We start from the raw sequence: 16228 nt of genomic DNA on the forward strand, positions 1-16228 counted from the left end.
ATCTTAAGCTGAACCCAGGCAAGACGGAGATGATCTTCATCCCTGCTCCATCCTCTAACCTTCTTGACTTTTCTATTTCCCTGGGGGACACTGTGGTGTCATCATCACCCACCGCAAAAAACCTTGGAGTGGTGATGGACAACAGACTGTCCCTCTCCCAGAACATCACGGCGGTGAGTCGAACGTGCAGGTTCTTCCTGTACAACATCCGGAGAATCCGCCCCTTCCTCACCACCTACGCAACCCAGCTCCTGGTTCAAGCGATGGTCCTGTCCCGCTTGGACTACTGCAACTCGCTACTGGCTGGTCTGCCAGCATCCGCCATCAGACCCCTGCAGCTCATCCAGAATGCTGCAGCGCGTCTGGTCTACAACCTCCCCAGACATTCCCATGTCACCCCCCTGCTCACTGACCTCCACTGGCTGCCTGTTATGGCTCGCATCAAATTTAAGTCCTTGGTGCTTGCATACCAGGCAGCTAAGGGGTCAGCACCAGGGTACATTCAGAGGATCATCAGACCCTACACACCAGCCAGACCTCTCCGTTCTGCCACCTCTGGACGCTTGGCACCTCCCCCTCTTCGCGTCTGCACTTCCCGCTCCCGTCTGCTGTCTGTCCTGGCCCCTCGCTGGTGGAATGACCTCCCCGTGATGGTCAGAACAGCAGAGAATCTCACCACTTTCAAACGCAGACTGAAGACTCATCTCTTCAGGCTGCACCTCTCCCCACCCCTCCCTAGCCTATAGTTCAGCTCATTGTACCTAGCTAGGATAATTTGATTATATTAGTGTATCTGGCAGGATTGTTTTTGTATGATTAGGTGTGATTCCAGTGCTAGTTTGTACTTTGTACTTGGTAGGATTCTTGCTGCTGAACAAGCTTACTCTACAGGGTTGGAGTCCTGATCGATGTGGTCACTTCTGGCACTACGATCCTTACTTCACTCTAGTGTTTCTTTTGCGCCTCTACATCATGAAACCTATGCACTTGTTGTACGTCGCTCTGGATAAGAGCGTCTGCTAAATGCCTATAATGTAATGTAATGTAATGCTAAGCGGGGGCGGGGGTGGGGGGCTGGCTGTCCTGCGCCTGACGTTCGACCTGACCACACCGGCGGTTTGAAGGCTCTCTGTCTCCGCCCCCTCTTCAGCGTTGGGCGCCAGTGTAGTATAAGGGGTAAGGAGCTGGTCTTGTAACCTAAAGGTCACAGGTTCGATTCCCCGGTAGGACACTGCTGTTGTGCCCTTGAGCAAGGTACTTAACCTGCATTGCTTCAGTATATATCCAGCTGTATAACTGGATACAATGTAAATGCTGTGTAAAATGTTGTGTAAGTCGCTCTGGATAAGAGCGTCTGCTAAATGCCTGTAATGTAATGGAGTCAATCTGCTTCTAGCTTCAGTGTTGTCTGCTTCTGGTTTTAGCACAGTCTGCTTCAGTGCATTTACATCATTCTCGTTGAAGGCTATAGCAGTTGGTACATTCAGTCTGATCGGGTTTGAATCTCAAAGAAACGCCTCTCCTGCTTTTAACTGTCAAGTAATGAAGAGCTGAAGTCTTTGAATACGTTTTTTTTTTTTTTTTGCTTGATTGTTCTCATGTCACTGTTTAAACAAAAGTCGGTTAGAAGTGCTGCTAAAGCTTCGCTGAACGGTGCTGTGCATCCAGCGAGAGGCGCTTCTGTCAGTCTCTGAGCACCTGCTACAGCGCAGAGCATCTGCGCTCCTTCCCCATTGCTCACTGTCAGCCCCGAAATAGAACAGTGCCCTTCCAGCGCACCTTCACTCTCCCATCTCTCTCTCTCTCTCCCGCCTTCCAGGGTACCATCACAGCCTCCCGTCCTCCCCGTACGCCTCCGGGCCGGAAGGTCAAAGGTCACCTCCCTCGGGCACCCTGTCTTCGGAGTTCCTCAATCACAGCGGCTCGACGAAGATCCTCCTGCTCATCTGCAACGCGGTGGGGGTGGGGCAGCAGGCTGTCAGGTAACTGCGGGGGGAGCGGATAATAATCTGCATGTGTCAAGTGTCACGGGGCTCTGTCTTCACAGGTTTTTTTTTTTTAACGATAAGGGTAAAAATTGGCTGTCCAAGCCATCTGTGAATGTTATGGCTACAACAGAGAAATAAACCCATAGAGTAGTATGTGAAACACTCATAGGTGAGTTCTGTGAGGCATTCGGGAATATTTTTCTTAGCAAGTGTCAAATTTCAGTTTTTCTATCTATGGTTGTGCGCTAACAAAAAACTAGGGAGGAAAGCTGTTTTAACCAGATTATGGACCAGTGCGAAAAACTATAATATGCGGCATGCTGTACTGAATTTAAGATAATTGGAAATGTACTTGAAATGCGAAAGAAGAGTACAAACTTTGACAATAACGATGAATGCAATGTTGCAAGTTTTTCATTTGAGTTTTCAAAACAACACCCTTAGTCACAGAGGGGCACTTTTCAGCTGACGATGGCATTTAGCAAAAATGCAAAGCAGGGAGATGACTTTGTGAGTGCCAGAAATCTTTGCTTTTTAAAGTTTGAAATGCTCCTTCAGCAACCTAGGCACATATCCACATCTTATCCAAGTGTCATTTTTGTTTTTTAGAAAATAAAGTGCGTAGTATGAGGCATATTTTGGCCCTGTTTATAAGATTTTATAAAAACAGCCATTTTTAAGGAGCCGTTTGTAATGTATAAACAGCGGATTTCCAAGTCACCAAAACAAAAACATGTCTAATTACCAGCATGTTAATTATTGAAATTTTCAATGTGGACAGTACAGCTATAAATAACTATGTTACGCTGCAATGTTCTACTTCAGCACTATTGTTCTACATCAGCACTTCTGCCAGCAGAAATCAGAAATTCAGAAAGCATTGCTGGATACTAACCGAAGCATTACGACTCGAAATATTGTTTGTTTCTTGTCATTTTTAAAAATATAAATCTGTACTTTGTTCTTGGGTACAGTTACACTGTCCCTCTGGGGCTCGGTGTTCTTTTACCAGCTCTTCACAGTGATGCCTAATATTGTGCTCGTCTTTCATGTTTTGAAACACTGCCGAAAAGTAACACGTCTATGAAGAATTTTATGTACTGTAACTAAATTAAGTTTTTTCATGTACTTATTGAAGATCCTCTTAGAATTCCTCTGTGACCAACGTGAGGTGTAACGCCCCCACACTCCACGCACTTCAAGTGAACACCGCCTCACTGATGCTAGACAGCACAAATAGAGGCTGGGGAAACACAATGTGCTCTCAGATTTTCCGTAACATTTCAGCCCGTATAAATCTCTCACGCACCGTTAAGGAAGGTTCTCACTCGTGCGAATGGCTCAAATTGACTCTCGTTGCTTCAGAGGTTTGACATTTCTCGAGGTTCGGCTGGTAATCGGTTTAAAACGTCCTTGTTTGTAGCCCCGGAGTGATCAATACTCCGGTTTGAAGTTAAAAGCAATAGAATTTGCTCGCCGTGTATTTTGCGGCCAGTAGATTTTGACGTGCTTTTGCGCGACAGCGAAATACATAAACCTCGGGTTCCCAATCGCTCTAATTTCAATTTGCAATTGAGCCATCTAAGGAACGGCCACTGTAATATTCATATTTCCAACGCAGACAATACCCCGTGATTCTCTCACACTTCTCCAAGAATTGCCGGGCCAGGGCCCGGGCTGAATGAATCTTGATGGCTGATTGAAGAAGCCGTGCGACCGCGTTACAAATCCCGGGATCTGTCTCTCTCCGGGGGAGGCGTGCGGAATTTCAATTGAAATGGATGTGAAAAGACTTTAATCTCCGTCTCATTTCTCCTCCATTTCTCATCCTCGGTCCACGAGGAGAGGCAGCGCGAGGGGCAATGACTGAAGCTGTGGGCCGTATTTGTGCCGGCCTGAATGTGAAATGAATTCGTTTGGAGAAGCTCGCGAGTGTGCAGCGCAGAGAGATATAAGTACACACCACGGGAATCTGGGTTTATCAGACGTCTGATTTTTCAGATTTGTCCATCACATCGGGTAAACATTTATTTATGAAGTGTAAAACGGGACCGGTTGCCTCAATTAATAACTATTCAAACACAGTATTTGTATTCCAAAACTAGATTATGTAGTGCAAAGGTAGGCTACAAATCGGAGAATGCCGTTCTCGGTGAAATATCACTGAAAAAAGACATTTGTTAAAAGTGTAGTGTGTGCTGCAAACGGATGTCATTTTGTGTGATTGTTTGAGCTGTAAATTAAGAAAGCACTATTTTAGTTTGATGATCAGGCATGATAAAGGGTAACTGTTGTGTGGGTAAAGCACGTGCACTTGAATCCAGCTGCAGATACAGACTAAGACAAGCTGAATGAAGTGTGAGCTCTCTTCACTGTACCTCTGCATAGTGGCCATTTTTGTCATCCAGCTGAAAATTATATTTTAACAAAAACAATTGAAAAAGCATCAAGAAATTCTACTGTATGGTTGTCTTGGGATCTGTCTATTTTTAAAAAAATAGCATCTGCAGTTTTAAAAAGGCGTAAGCAAAAGACAAAGGTAGTACATTTTTACCAGTGAGTTAATTTACACATTATAACGAGCAGTTAATACTTGCCAGCACAGCTGTATTGATTAGACTTTGAATGGACGATGGGGTGGGTCCCACCTAGTTCAAGTTGTTTGAACCGAAACTGGTTTGGAAATCAGTGAAATTTAATCTAGAGATTAAGATTAACTCGGTTTGTGAAATGGGCGTCAGCTCTGCACTTACGAGGAAGTTCTCTTTACCTTAATGTTTTTAAAATGTTCATGTAAAAAAATGTGTACGGTTATGTAATATGCAGTTAGGCACCATGGCCATCACGTGGTTCGGTGCTGGAGTGCCTTTGCGGCAGACTGACATAGGCGAACCCTGTCCAAAGCCTGCAGGTAATGTGGCTCTCAGTCCTACCTGTACGGAGAGCTGCTATGGAGCACAGAGGGATTTTCAGCTACTTTTCAGAAAGCTGGCGGAGTCTTAGATGTTTCATTTGCGCAGGTAAGCTCCAAAAGTCCCTCAGAGACAGAGCAAATACAAATCTGTCCCAAACCCGGTTCTCAAGACTTGTCTTTGTGCAGAACAAAAAATTAAATAAAAATCAGACGAGATCCTAAAGCAGGTAGCTGGGAATAAAGACCCCAGTTACTGTTCTTTCAATATTTCACTTATTCATTCATGATCTTATCGTCTTTGTTTCATTTCACAGGATAGTGTGCCTAAGGAATGTGAAGTCCGGTTTGCAGTCCAGCCTTTTGAATCGTTTTTATCTCGACCCTGTGGTGGGAGGGTGTGGGAGAAGTTCAGACACAATCCACAGTGCTGTTACCTCTCCGGTGGATTTAACTCCATACGCCTGCATGTTAGGTCACGCACTGACATTGCTTCTCTCTCTCTCTCTCCGAATCTCTGAATCTCTAAAATAAAAATAGTAACATTTCCTGGCGAGAATCCAAATAAAACGATGTAGGGTTGAAGTTGTTCTGGGTTTGCCTGTTATTGGGGTCAGGAGGAGACCCCAGGAGGTGCACTGCCCCCCTTGGTCTTGCGGTGTGGGGCAGGACGTGCCAGTCCCAGTCATTAGCACATACCGGTCAGCCGGTCTACGCCCTTTTCTGTCTCCTCACCCCAGTCCCATAAGCCCCTCTTTTAATGTCAGGATGGCATTTGTGTACCTGCGGTAGGCTGCGTTTTCCTGGTGGGGGGGGGGTCGTCTGCTTTGTGTACCCCCGCCTGAATGGCCTTGTATCAGCTGTCATATGCCGCTGCCTGTCCTGAATTCCAGCTTCAGGGGAAGTCTTTTCTTTCTTCTTCTGTGAAGAAGGGAGGAAGGTTGTGGTCAGAGACTTGCTGGCTCGTCTGAAAGATTAGGCAAAAATCGTCTGTATGTGTGTGTGTGTTTTTTTTTTTTTAATATCAGATTGGGCGTGCGTGCGTGTGTGTGTGAATCAGACCTGGTGAGTCCTGTGACGAGGGCCTCGCGTTGCTGTGACGGCTCCTGTAAAGGCTTGAGAATGCGTTTTCCGTTGCCGTGGCTACGTTGTAAAGGCCTTGGCGGAACTGCCTGTTCTCGCCGCGGCTCGCTCTTCCAGCATTTTCCAGCCCCGCTTCCTGTTTAGACGCGTCTTCGTGTGTCTTCTGTCTCCCATACAAAGTGCTGATTTCCTTTTCCTGTCAAAAAAAAAAAGGCTCAGCCCATTGCAGTACCCAGTCCTGTAATTCCACTCTTTTTTTATAGGCTCTTAGGCTTTGATCTATAAACACTGACTGACAGGCTGACTTTGCATCAGGGCAGGGATTTTGTCGAGAAAAAAAAAATTGTTTTGGGTACGGCAGTGAGCAGTGTGGATAATCATTGAGTTTGAAAAATAACAGGTTTGAGAAATAACTTCAGAAAGATGGATTTTGTTGTTCATCCCAGTTAATGGGATGCGTGTTTTGGGAGAGAGAACAGCCAGAGCCTCGCTGTTCGGTGTGTCAGAAGTACACGCAAGGCCTGAAAATCCGTGCGGCAGCCGTCCCTCCCGAAACGTTGGCAATCCCACAGCTGCGGGCGCCATCTGGGGTGTTGGTGGTTAGTTTTAGTTCCGGCCCCTCCCTGACTGCTCATCTCCGCTCCAGCAGACTGAGACGCAACCCCCCCGTCACAGGTCTGCCGCGTTTGAGACGCCCAGGTCACCACACCTGCTTCCACGGTGATGTGGCAACAAAAAAAATGTATTAATCCAAATCCATAGCGTACCAAAACAAACCCCACGGCCGCAAGGCTGATCGACATGGAGTCATGACACAGTCACTTTTTAACCTATCAGAGATCAGCGTTCAGTGCTCACCGAATTACCAAAGTCAAGAAAACTCTTGTTTCTGCCCCACTAATCGACGTAAATATCAACCTCCATGACTGTCGTTGATTAGATGTCAAAATGTTTGGAGGGAACAAGCAGCTCAGAGGAAAAGATATAGGATATAGGTGTCAGATATAGGATATTATGAGTTTTAGGACTGGGAGAGTGGATATGAGATGTAGGATATTACAAGTTTTGAGACTGGGAGAGTGGATATAAGATATAGGATACTATGAGTTATAAGACTTTGGAGAGTGGATGTGAGATATTGTATATTATGAGTTGTGAGATTGTTTTAAGACAGAAAGTTAGAGAGAGGACTAACTTTCTGTAACAGCAAGATTTAATGGCACTACCTGGAACTCCACTGCATTCTCATAAGGGGATAAGTTGGTTAATATTGAGTCATTTGTTTTTTCCATCGTTTTTTCCTGCTGCCGGTGTTTTATCTAACAAACAAATGGATCCTGAATTATAATTGGGGCTCCAGTTTTAGGACAGAAATTTTGTTGACAGGATGTGGGTAATTTGCAATAAGTGACGAGAATGTACAAGCTTAATGCAAAACAAAAAAAAGGTTGGAAGGTGACATTGGTCTATTTTATGGGGGTATTGGGGGATATTTGGTGGAAAAAGGTTTGTGTGCCCACAAACAGGTCCTGGTTCTGACTCTTGGAACGAACGATTCGCACATTTCAAAAGATTTCTCGTGTGGAGCGTGAGCCTTCTACTGTAAGTGCTACACATCTGACTCGATGACCAGCTGCGCTCTTTGCTGTCAGGGTAAAGTGCAGTGCGCCGGGTGCAGTAGTATGTGACGTGCTATCACTGCACCGTTTGCTTGAGCAGAGCAGACCGAGTTGAGAATGGTGCCTCTCCCACCCAGGAGCATCGCTTTGTGGCTTTGTGACTTTTTGTTCCTGATGACAGACTCGCCCTTGTCAGACCTTTCTGTCATCTCCTCACAATGGTCATTTTCTGCCTGCCTACATGGGTATTGTGAACATAAATGGGCCAATTGTGCTCAGGTTCTGACCTGGCTTAAAAAACTCAGGTTTACAACGAGAAACCCAGCCAAAACCTTCTCAGTACATTCATATGATTGTAAATGTGATTTGTTACTGAGCAAGAACTTCTTATATTGCAGTGGCATTATCGACAGGCAAGGTAGTTTTTTTGTCTGTTGTTTGTTTTGCTGATGGTTTGAGTACTTTATGTTCTTTTCCCCACTCATATCGTGTCCTCGTAGTCAGAATTTTTGCAAGAAATTTTATTACAGTCTATAATACTTCCGCTGGAATATATGAGTAAGTGTCGGAGCGGCAGGCCAATGACATTTGTAATTAAGTAAGAGAACCGCGCTGGTAATTAGACTCCATGTTTTCCACCACCCCCCAATAACTTAATACAAAATTTTCCCCTTGAGTAAATACCAATATAATCTAGTTTACAGAAGAAAATGATTGTGTCGTATCGATTTAGATGAGAATTACAAGGCCCTCTCCCCTGTGTTTAAAATTTTTTTTTTAAATCCTGGCTCATCACTTAATGAAAAAGCACATGTTGAACATCTCACAGATTAATCAGAAGAGAGAAAAAAAAACGTACGGAGGAGAGTTGTTGCTAAGATTCCTGCCGTCCCTAAGGAAGCCTCAGAATTGGATTAAAATAGACTGGGGAAAGACAGTGGGGGCGTCGCCTGATGTTTTATTCATGGCGTGATGGACGGCGTGGGGGGGGGAGTGGGGGGGGGGGGGTGATGGCCATGTAAAGGACGACAGACTTCTGGAGACGCCACGCAGGAAACAGCCGCTGTAGAGACAGGATGGGAGGGTTTTAATGGAGGGAAGGGGACAGAGTGCTTCTCCTGTTCGCACAGAGAGCATGCTGTGGGCACAGTGACACTGTTAGCATCAGCAGGGACATTAGGCACATTATTCACATGTGGAAGGTCAAATGCGCTCACGTTCATGCCAAGCTGCCCGGGCACCTATGCCCAAGAACTTTATGAGGAAGGTGTTTCATGTTGTGATGCTCATAAGACACATCCACACACACACACACACACACACACACAGAAAAGCAGTGGTTGAAATGTTCATAAGCGCCTGTTACAAAATCTCAAAGAGTAAGAGGTGAACTGAGGCCACAAGTGGATGCCATTTTTGAGTTCCGTCACATTCAGTGTTTAAATTACAAAAAAGAACCAAGAACACAGAAAACATTTCTATGATTAGTGACTGTTTGTAAAATATGAACAAGACTCTAAAAAAATCTGTGGGGATCTCTGTGAACATGTGAGAGGATTCGTCTCCATTTGCCGCTGTTTCTGATGGGCGTCCATTTCAAGTTTCCAAAAACGCCAAAATTCACTCGGCAGCCCAGGCTGAACCTTTCCTAGTTTTTAATGTTCTGCTTTGTTGCTGCTCGCAGTTCCTTGTTGGGCTCGGTGTTTATGTTTCTTACATTTTGTTTCGCATCGCTGGCCATGACCGTACCCCTTTCGCCTCTGACCTGAGATCTGTGTTCTTCCTGCCAAATGCTTCAATGTCAGAAATGAACTCACAGCTGAACAATGCAATGCTGGCAAAGACAATTCAGAAATCAATACTGACAAAACCATACTAAGATAAGTCTGTTCTTACGTTAAGATACCCAGAGATACCCTATATTTCACTGCCTAGTGCTTTTATTTTACTGCAGTAGCGTCTGTCAGTGATTACCTCCGCCATCTGGATATCACATTTGAACTCAGCTAACCTAAGATCTGTTTGCTTTAAACGTTTTTATTTTATTTTATGTTTTTGCCACTGCTTTAAATCTCAGACTCCCTCCACGCCCCTCCCCCTCACAGGCCCTCTGCTCTCCCCCCCCGTAGATTTGGACCCCCCTTCCTCATGCGTGAAGACAGGACCATCTCCTGGGACCAGCTGCAGCAGAGCATCCTCAGCAAGCTGTACTACCTAATGGTCAACAGCACACAGACACAGGTAAGCTTCAGCTAGCTGTACCACCAGCACACAGACACAGGTGAGCTTCAGCTAGCTGTACCACCAGCACACAGACACAGGTGAGCTTCAGCTAGCTGTACCACCAGCACACAGACACAGGTGAGCTTCAGCTAGCTGTACCACCAGCACACAGACACAGGTGAGCTTCAGCTAGCCGTACTACCTGATGACTACCAGCACACAGACTCAGGTGAGCTTCAGCTAGCTGTACCACCAGCACACAGACACAGGTGAGCTTCAGCTAGCTGTACCACCAGCACACAGACACAGGTGAGCTTCAGCTAGCTGTACCACCAGCACACAGACACAGGTGAGCTTCAGCTAGCTGTACCACCAGCACACAGACACAGGTGAGCTTCAGCTAGCCGTACTACATTACATTACATTACAGGCATTTAGCAGACGCTCTTATCCAGAGCGACTTACACAACTTTTTTTTTTACATAGCACTTTACATTGTATCCATTTATACAGCTGGATATATACTGAAGCAATGCAGGTTAAGTACCTTGCTCAAGGGTACAACGGCAGTGTCCTTACCCGGGAATCGAACCTGCGACCTTTCGGTTACAAGCGCAGTTCCTTACCCACTGTGCCACACTCCGTCTGACTCCGTGTGACTACCAGCACACAGACACAGGTGAGCTTCAGCTAGCTGTACCACCAGCACACAGACACAGGTGAGCTTCAGCTAGCTGTACCACCAGCACACAGACACAGGTAAGCTTCAGCTAGCTGTACCACCAGCACACAGACACAGGTGAGCTTCAGCTAGCTGTACTACCTGATGATTACCAGCACACAGGCACAGATGAACTTCAGCTAGCTGTACTACCTAATGGTCAACAGCACACAGACACAGGTGAGCTTCAGCTAGCTGTACTACCAGCACACAGACACAGGTGAGCTTCAGCTAGCTGTACCACCAGCACACAGACACAGGTGAGCTTCAGCTAGCTGTACCACCTGCACACAGACACAGGTGAGCTTCAGCTAGCTGTACCACCAGCACACAGACACAGGTGAGCTTCAGCTAGCTGTACCACCAGCACACAGACACAGGTGAGCTTCAGCTAGCTGTACCACCAGCACACAGACACAGGTGAGCTTCAGCTAGCTGTACCACCAGCACACAGACACAGGTGAGCTTCAGCTAGCCGTACTACCTGATGACTACCAGCACACAGACTCAGGTGAGCTTCAGCTAGCTGTACCACCAGCACACAGACACAGGTGAGCTTCAGCTAGCTGTACCACCAGCACACAGACACAGGTGAGCTTCAGCTAGCTGTACCACCAGCACACAGACACAGGTGAGCTTCAGCTAGCTGTACCACCAGCACACAGACACAGGTGAGCTTCAGCTAGCCGTACTACCTGATGACTACCAGCACACAGACACAGGTGAGCTTCAGCTAGCTGTACCACCAGCACACAGACACAGGTGAGCTTCAGCTAGCTGTACCACCAGCACACAGACACAGGTAAGCTTCAGCTAGCTGTACCACCAGCACACAGACACAGGTGAGCTTCAGCTAGCTGTACTACCTGATGATTACCAGCACACAGGCACAGATGAACTTCAGCTAGCTGTACTACCTAATGGTCAACAGCACACAGACACAGGTGAGCTTCAGCTAGCTGTACTACCAGCACACAGACACAGGTGAGCTTCAGCTAGCTGTACCACCAGCACACAGACACAGGTGAGCTTCAGCTAGCTGTACCACCTGCACACAGACACAGGTGAGCTTCAGCTAGCTGTACCACCAGCACACAGACACAGGTGAGCTTCAGCTAGCTGTACCACCAGCACACAGACACAGGTGAGCTTCAGCTAGCTGTACCACCAGCGCACAGACACAGGTGAGCTTCAGCTAGCTGTACCACCAGCACACAGACACAGGTGAGCTTCAGCTAGCTGTACCACCAGCACACAGACACAGGTGAGCTTCAGCTAGCTGTACCACCTGCACACAGACACAGGTGAGCTTCAGCTAGCTGTACCACCAGCACACAGACACAGGTGAGCTTCAGCTAGCTGTACCACCAGCACACAGACACAGGTGAGCTTCAGCTAGCTTTACTACCTGATGACCACCAGCACACAGACACAGGTGAGCTTCAGCTAGCTTTACTACCTGATGACCACCCGCACACAGACACAGATGAGCTTCAGCTAGCTGTACTACCTGATGACTACCAGCACACAGACACAGGTGAGCTTCAGCTAGCTGTACCACCCGCACACAGACACAGATGAGCTTCAGCTAGCTGTACTACCTGATGACCACCAGCACACAGACACAGGTGAGCTTCAGCTAGCTGTACTACCTGATGACTACCAGCACACAGACACAGGTGAGCTTCAGCTAGCTGTACTACCTGATGACCACCAGCACACAGACACAGGTGAGCTTCAGCTAGCTGTACTACCTGATGATTACCAGCACACAGACACAGGTGAGCTTCAGCTAGCTGTACTACCTGATGACCACCAGCACACAGACACAGGTGAGCTTCAGCTAGCTGTACTACCTGATGACCACCAGCACACAGACACAGGCGAGCTTCAGCTAGCTGTACTACCTGATGATTACCAGCACACAGACACAGGTGAGCTTCAGCTAGCTGTACTACCTGATGATTACCAGCACACAGACACAGGTGAGCTTCAGCTAGCTGTACTACCTGATGATTACCAGCACACAGACACAGGTGAGCTTCCAGCACACAGACACAGGTGAGCCACACAGACCAGGCCTGCGCTTGGGACGGGACAGCAAGGCGTACTCAGGCACGCCCCCCCCCAGGCCCACCGGCCACCTTCCCCCCTGTTCCTTTAAGAAGAAGGTGCAGAGCGCACGCTGTTTAGTGTTTAACATCGTCTTCACTGTCACCTTCCCTTCAGAGCGCTTTCGTCCCGTCGCTGTACCCAAACAAAGCCTCCTGTTTAAAGGCAGCCAGCTGTGAGCTCTCTCAGACGAATCAATTATTTGCCTTAACGACAGCGCACTCCCAGTGTCTGTGTACCCTGATTAATTGCACGCTACGCTCAACTGCAATCAAGTGGCAGAAGTGCATTACAGCCGGGCTCAGGCAGAACTACAGTCGTCGCTGTTGTGGATTTTATCGACTCGGGTTGTTTTGAATGTTGACCGCGAACCAGGAATGTCGGAGCGTTAGAGCTACGAGAGAATATCAAAGTCGCGTACGCCCTGGGTAAAAAAACGAGGACAGATTCATTAAGCTTGTGATGGGCCTCTTTGAAAGACAGAGAAGTGGAGCGAGACTGAGAGACGGAGAGAGACACAGAGCTCCTGCAGACAGAGTGAGAGGATTAGACATGCTGTTAGTCAGTGTGATGTCGGCATAGATCATTAAGTAAAACTCAGCAATCTGTCTGGATCAGAAGGGACAGGGAGAGACATCTCCGACAGTCTGATGATTACAAATTAATGCCATACGTCAGCTTATCACTCAATCGACGAGCAGTCGATGAATCAGATTTTTTTTTAATTTTCCGCCAAGGAATTTTCTGGAGGCACTTTTTTCTCCCGGCAAAGGAGATGATATTTAGACAGCAGCGCCGTTTTAAACCAACGTGACAGCAATTAGAACTGATGCAAACGCACTTACCGTGCGGCGCTGAGCTGAAGGGTTCAGAAAATGCTTTTGACTGGTTTGATTCATTCTGTCTGCGGGGGCAGTCGAGCTCATCCCAGATTCTGTCGGGGACAGCTGGATACTGCGTCCGGGGTTTTTTTTGATGAACCTGGGGGGCGCTCGTCTGTTTTCGCGGGCGCTCTTGGGCTCGCGAGTCGCGCCGGTTGCGCGCGGAGCTAGTTAGCCAGCTGCAGCTGAGATAGCACGCGTCACGGGTTTAGTATTCTGCCCGTTGTGTTCGAGCAGGCGTCTGTGGCTGCTTGTCAGTTTAGCTGGCGAACGGCACATATAAATTCAGCGCAGCAGGGGGGGAGACTGAATCCTATTTCCCATGCCATTGATGTGAAATGGCCATGGCTCAGAAATTCATCTGTTTTACATTTTAATTAACAGGGGGGGCACTTTATTGAAGCAAACAGCACATTACCGTCCTGGTGATAATATGGCACTTATGACACCATGTAATTAAAAAATATGAAGGATTGATACCTCCTTGCCTCAGCTCGGAAACGAGAGTGCAGTAATTTATCTGATGCGCTCGGAGTGAAACGGTTTGATTGGGGTGGGAAAAAACAGAGAACCGATAAAAAGTTAATTTTACTGGATGCAGTAGCTGTGACTGAAAGCACATTATGCCCCGTCTCTAAATAGACGGAATTAATACTGCAGACACCTCGCAGACCTGAGCAGTGCTCTCCCGTGAGAGCCCAGCGCGCGCGGTAATGATATGTGCGAGCGATCTATTACACCACTGAGCATTTTCATTAACGAACACAGACGCAGATATTTCAAGTTCGCAGCGTGTCGGCGGGATTATTAAGTTTTGTGGGGTTTTATCCGTATAAAAGAGCAGCTAAAAATGATTACACCCTCGCGGAAGCCAACAAACACTTTCTGCGAGACCCTCTCTGGAAGATTTACCGTACCCCGGTGGGCATTTTAATTCGGTCTTACAAGCAGGAGCAGACACTTTGGGTGTTACTGCGATGTATCTGTGCAGTGATTTCCATTGCCCATTGTCCCGCTGGGTGTGAGTACGGTAAGCAGAAATAAATGTTTTCGGAGGGATGTATGGGATGGGGGTTTAAGTGAGGTCATCGAATACAAAACCCAAAACAAAGCCCTGTTCACAACACCAGCCTCCTTTAAGAGCCCTGTCCTCAGTGCACAGCACCTTTATCATCTGTGTACTGAGATCAGTCTCTCTCTCTCTCTCTCTCTCTCTCCATCTCTTTTGTGACTGTCCATTGCACCATCCAGTGCTTTTACAAGTTTAACAGATAGTAAATCCCCCCCCTTCTGCCCTTGCTCCGATGACATTGACGCACACTATCTTTACACATGTGGTGAGCGCGCTGTGTTTGCTTCAGTTTGTGACTCAACGTGTTAAAGTCATTCTGGAAGTGCTGGAGGAAGGGGGAGGCAACACTGTTTAAAATGCGAATCAAATTGTCCTTAATTGAAATTTGTACACATTCAATTAACTGGAAGGGCCAGGGGACTTCGGATTCTCTAATTGACAGCGGTGAATTTCCATCAGCCAGACACAAGAACAGAGGGACACAATGCGTCACGGAGCCGGTGGAGGGGTGATAAGACTCCCAGGATGCCTTGCTGCGGTAATTAGCAGGTAGGCTGCGCTGAAGGGATAGCAGATGGATTTGCCGCTGTCTGCCCCGCCCATTCTGACAGCTCGCCCAATGAGAGAAGGGCCTGCCTTGAGACCGTGAACGTGGCAGAGCGAGCGTGAGACCCTGGGGGCGACGCAGCGCCAGATACGGTCTAGAGTACTGCTGGCGGAATGGCCAGCGTGCAGGTAGACTGACCGCATGGCCCACTGTCGTCACCGAACGTTCTTTTGTCCTTAGGTTGCGTAGTATGAGTGCAGGGGATACGTCCCCCTCAATATTTAGAACACGTGCGTTTGCCACCCCCCCCAATAAAAACGGAATTTTGTGTTTTCCTTTGCATAAATAAAGACATTTCCACCATAAATTGATGCAGAAAATGCATGAATTGGTGCATAAAAATTTACCAGAATGCAGGAAATGAAGTGTTTGATGCTCAAAATTTCCTGGGGGAGGACCCCTAGACCCCCCTGCTTAATATGTCCAACTCCAGCGTTCAAACGAAACCTACGCCGCTGTATGACCGTGAGATGGAAACGGTTGTCCCTGGTTACAGACGCAGGTGGGTGTGACAGGGCGTTGCTGGGGAGCGTGGTGCAGGCCGCTCCAGTGCTGACCCCCCTCCTAGCTGTGTGCTCCACTGCCCCTGTGAGAGGGGTGAGGGAGGGGGGGGGGGGGGGGGGGGGGGGGGGGGGGGGGGGCGGGCGGGGGGGGCGTGTGGTTAGCAGTTATCAGACAGCCTCTGACACCGTCCTGTTTAACGAGGCCACATCCCGAGCAAACACTCAGGTTTGGTTCAGCGGCCGGTGAACAGACAGGCATTGATAAGCCACAGACAAAGCGGCTGACAGGGCACAGCTTTTTTTTAAACAAAAAAAAAAATGTGTTTACTGTTCGCTGACTGCACTACAGCCCCTCGGCGAGGCTCGGGGCTTCTTCCGTGATGTTCGGGCGCGGCGGCCTTCACGGGCTCGTTAATCATTTTGGCGGTTGTCAATCTCCCACTGGCTCATGGGAAGTTTGCGAAGGGCTGAAGACTTCAGGTTCGATTCCTGGGTAAGGACACTGCCG

At 47.8% G+C, this 16228-nt stretch overlaps 1 protein-coding gene across 1 annotated transcript in view; it reads left to right on the forward strand.

The window, feature by feature from the left end:
• Positions 1-16228, forward strand: part of usp43a (ubiquitin specific peptidase 43a) — a 142939-nt gene that overhangs the window by 98297 nt on the left and 28414 nt on the right. The window contains exons 7-8 of the mRNA XM_035406605.1: positions 1820-1982; positions 9731-9842. Of these exons, the coding sequence (XP_035262496.1) occupies positions 1820-1982; positions 9731-9842 (275 nt within the window). The remainder of the gene's footprint in view (positions 1-1819; positions 1983-9730; positions 9843-16228) is intronic.

This window comes from Anguilla anguilla, chromosome 2, assembly GCF_013347855.1.
Source record: "Anguilla anguilla isolate fAngAng1 chromosome 2, fAngAng1.pri, whole genome shotgun sequence".
NCBI classification, from domain to species: Eukaryota; Metazoa; Chordata; class Actinopteri; order Anguilliformes; family Anguillidae; genus Anguilla; species Anguilla anguilla.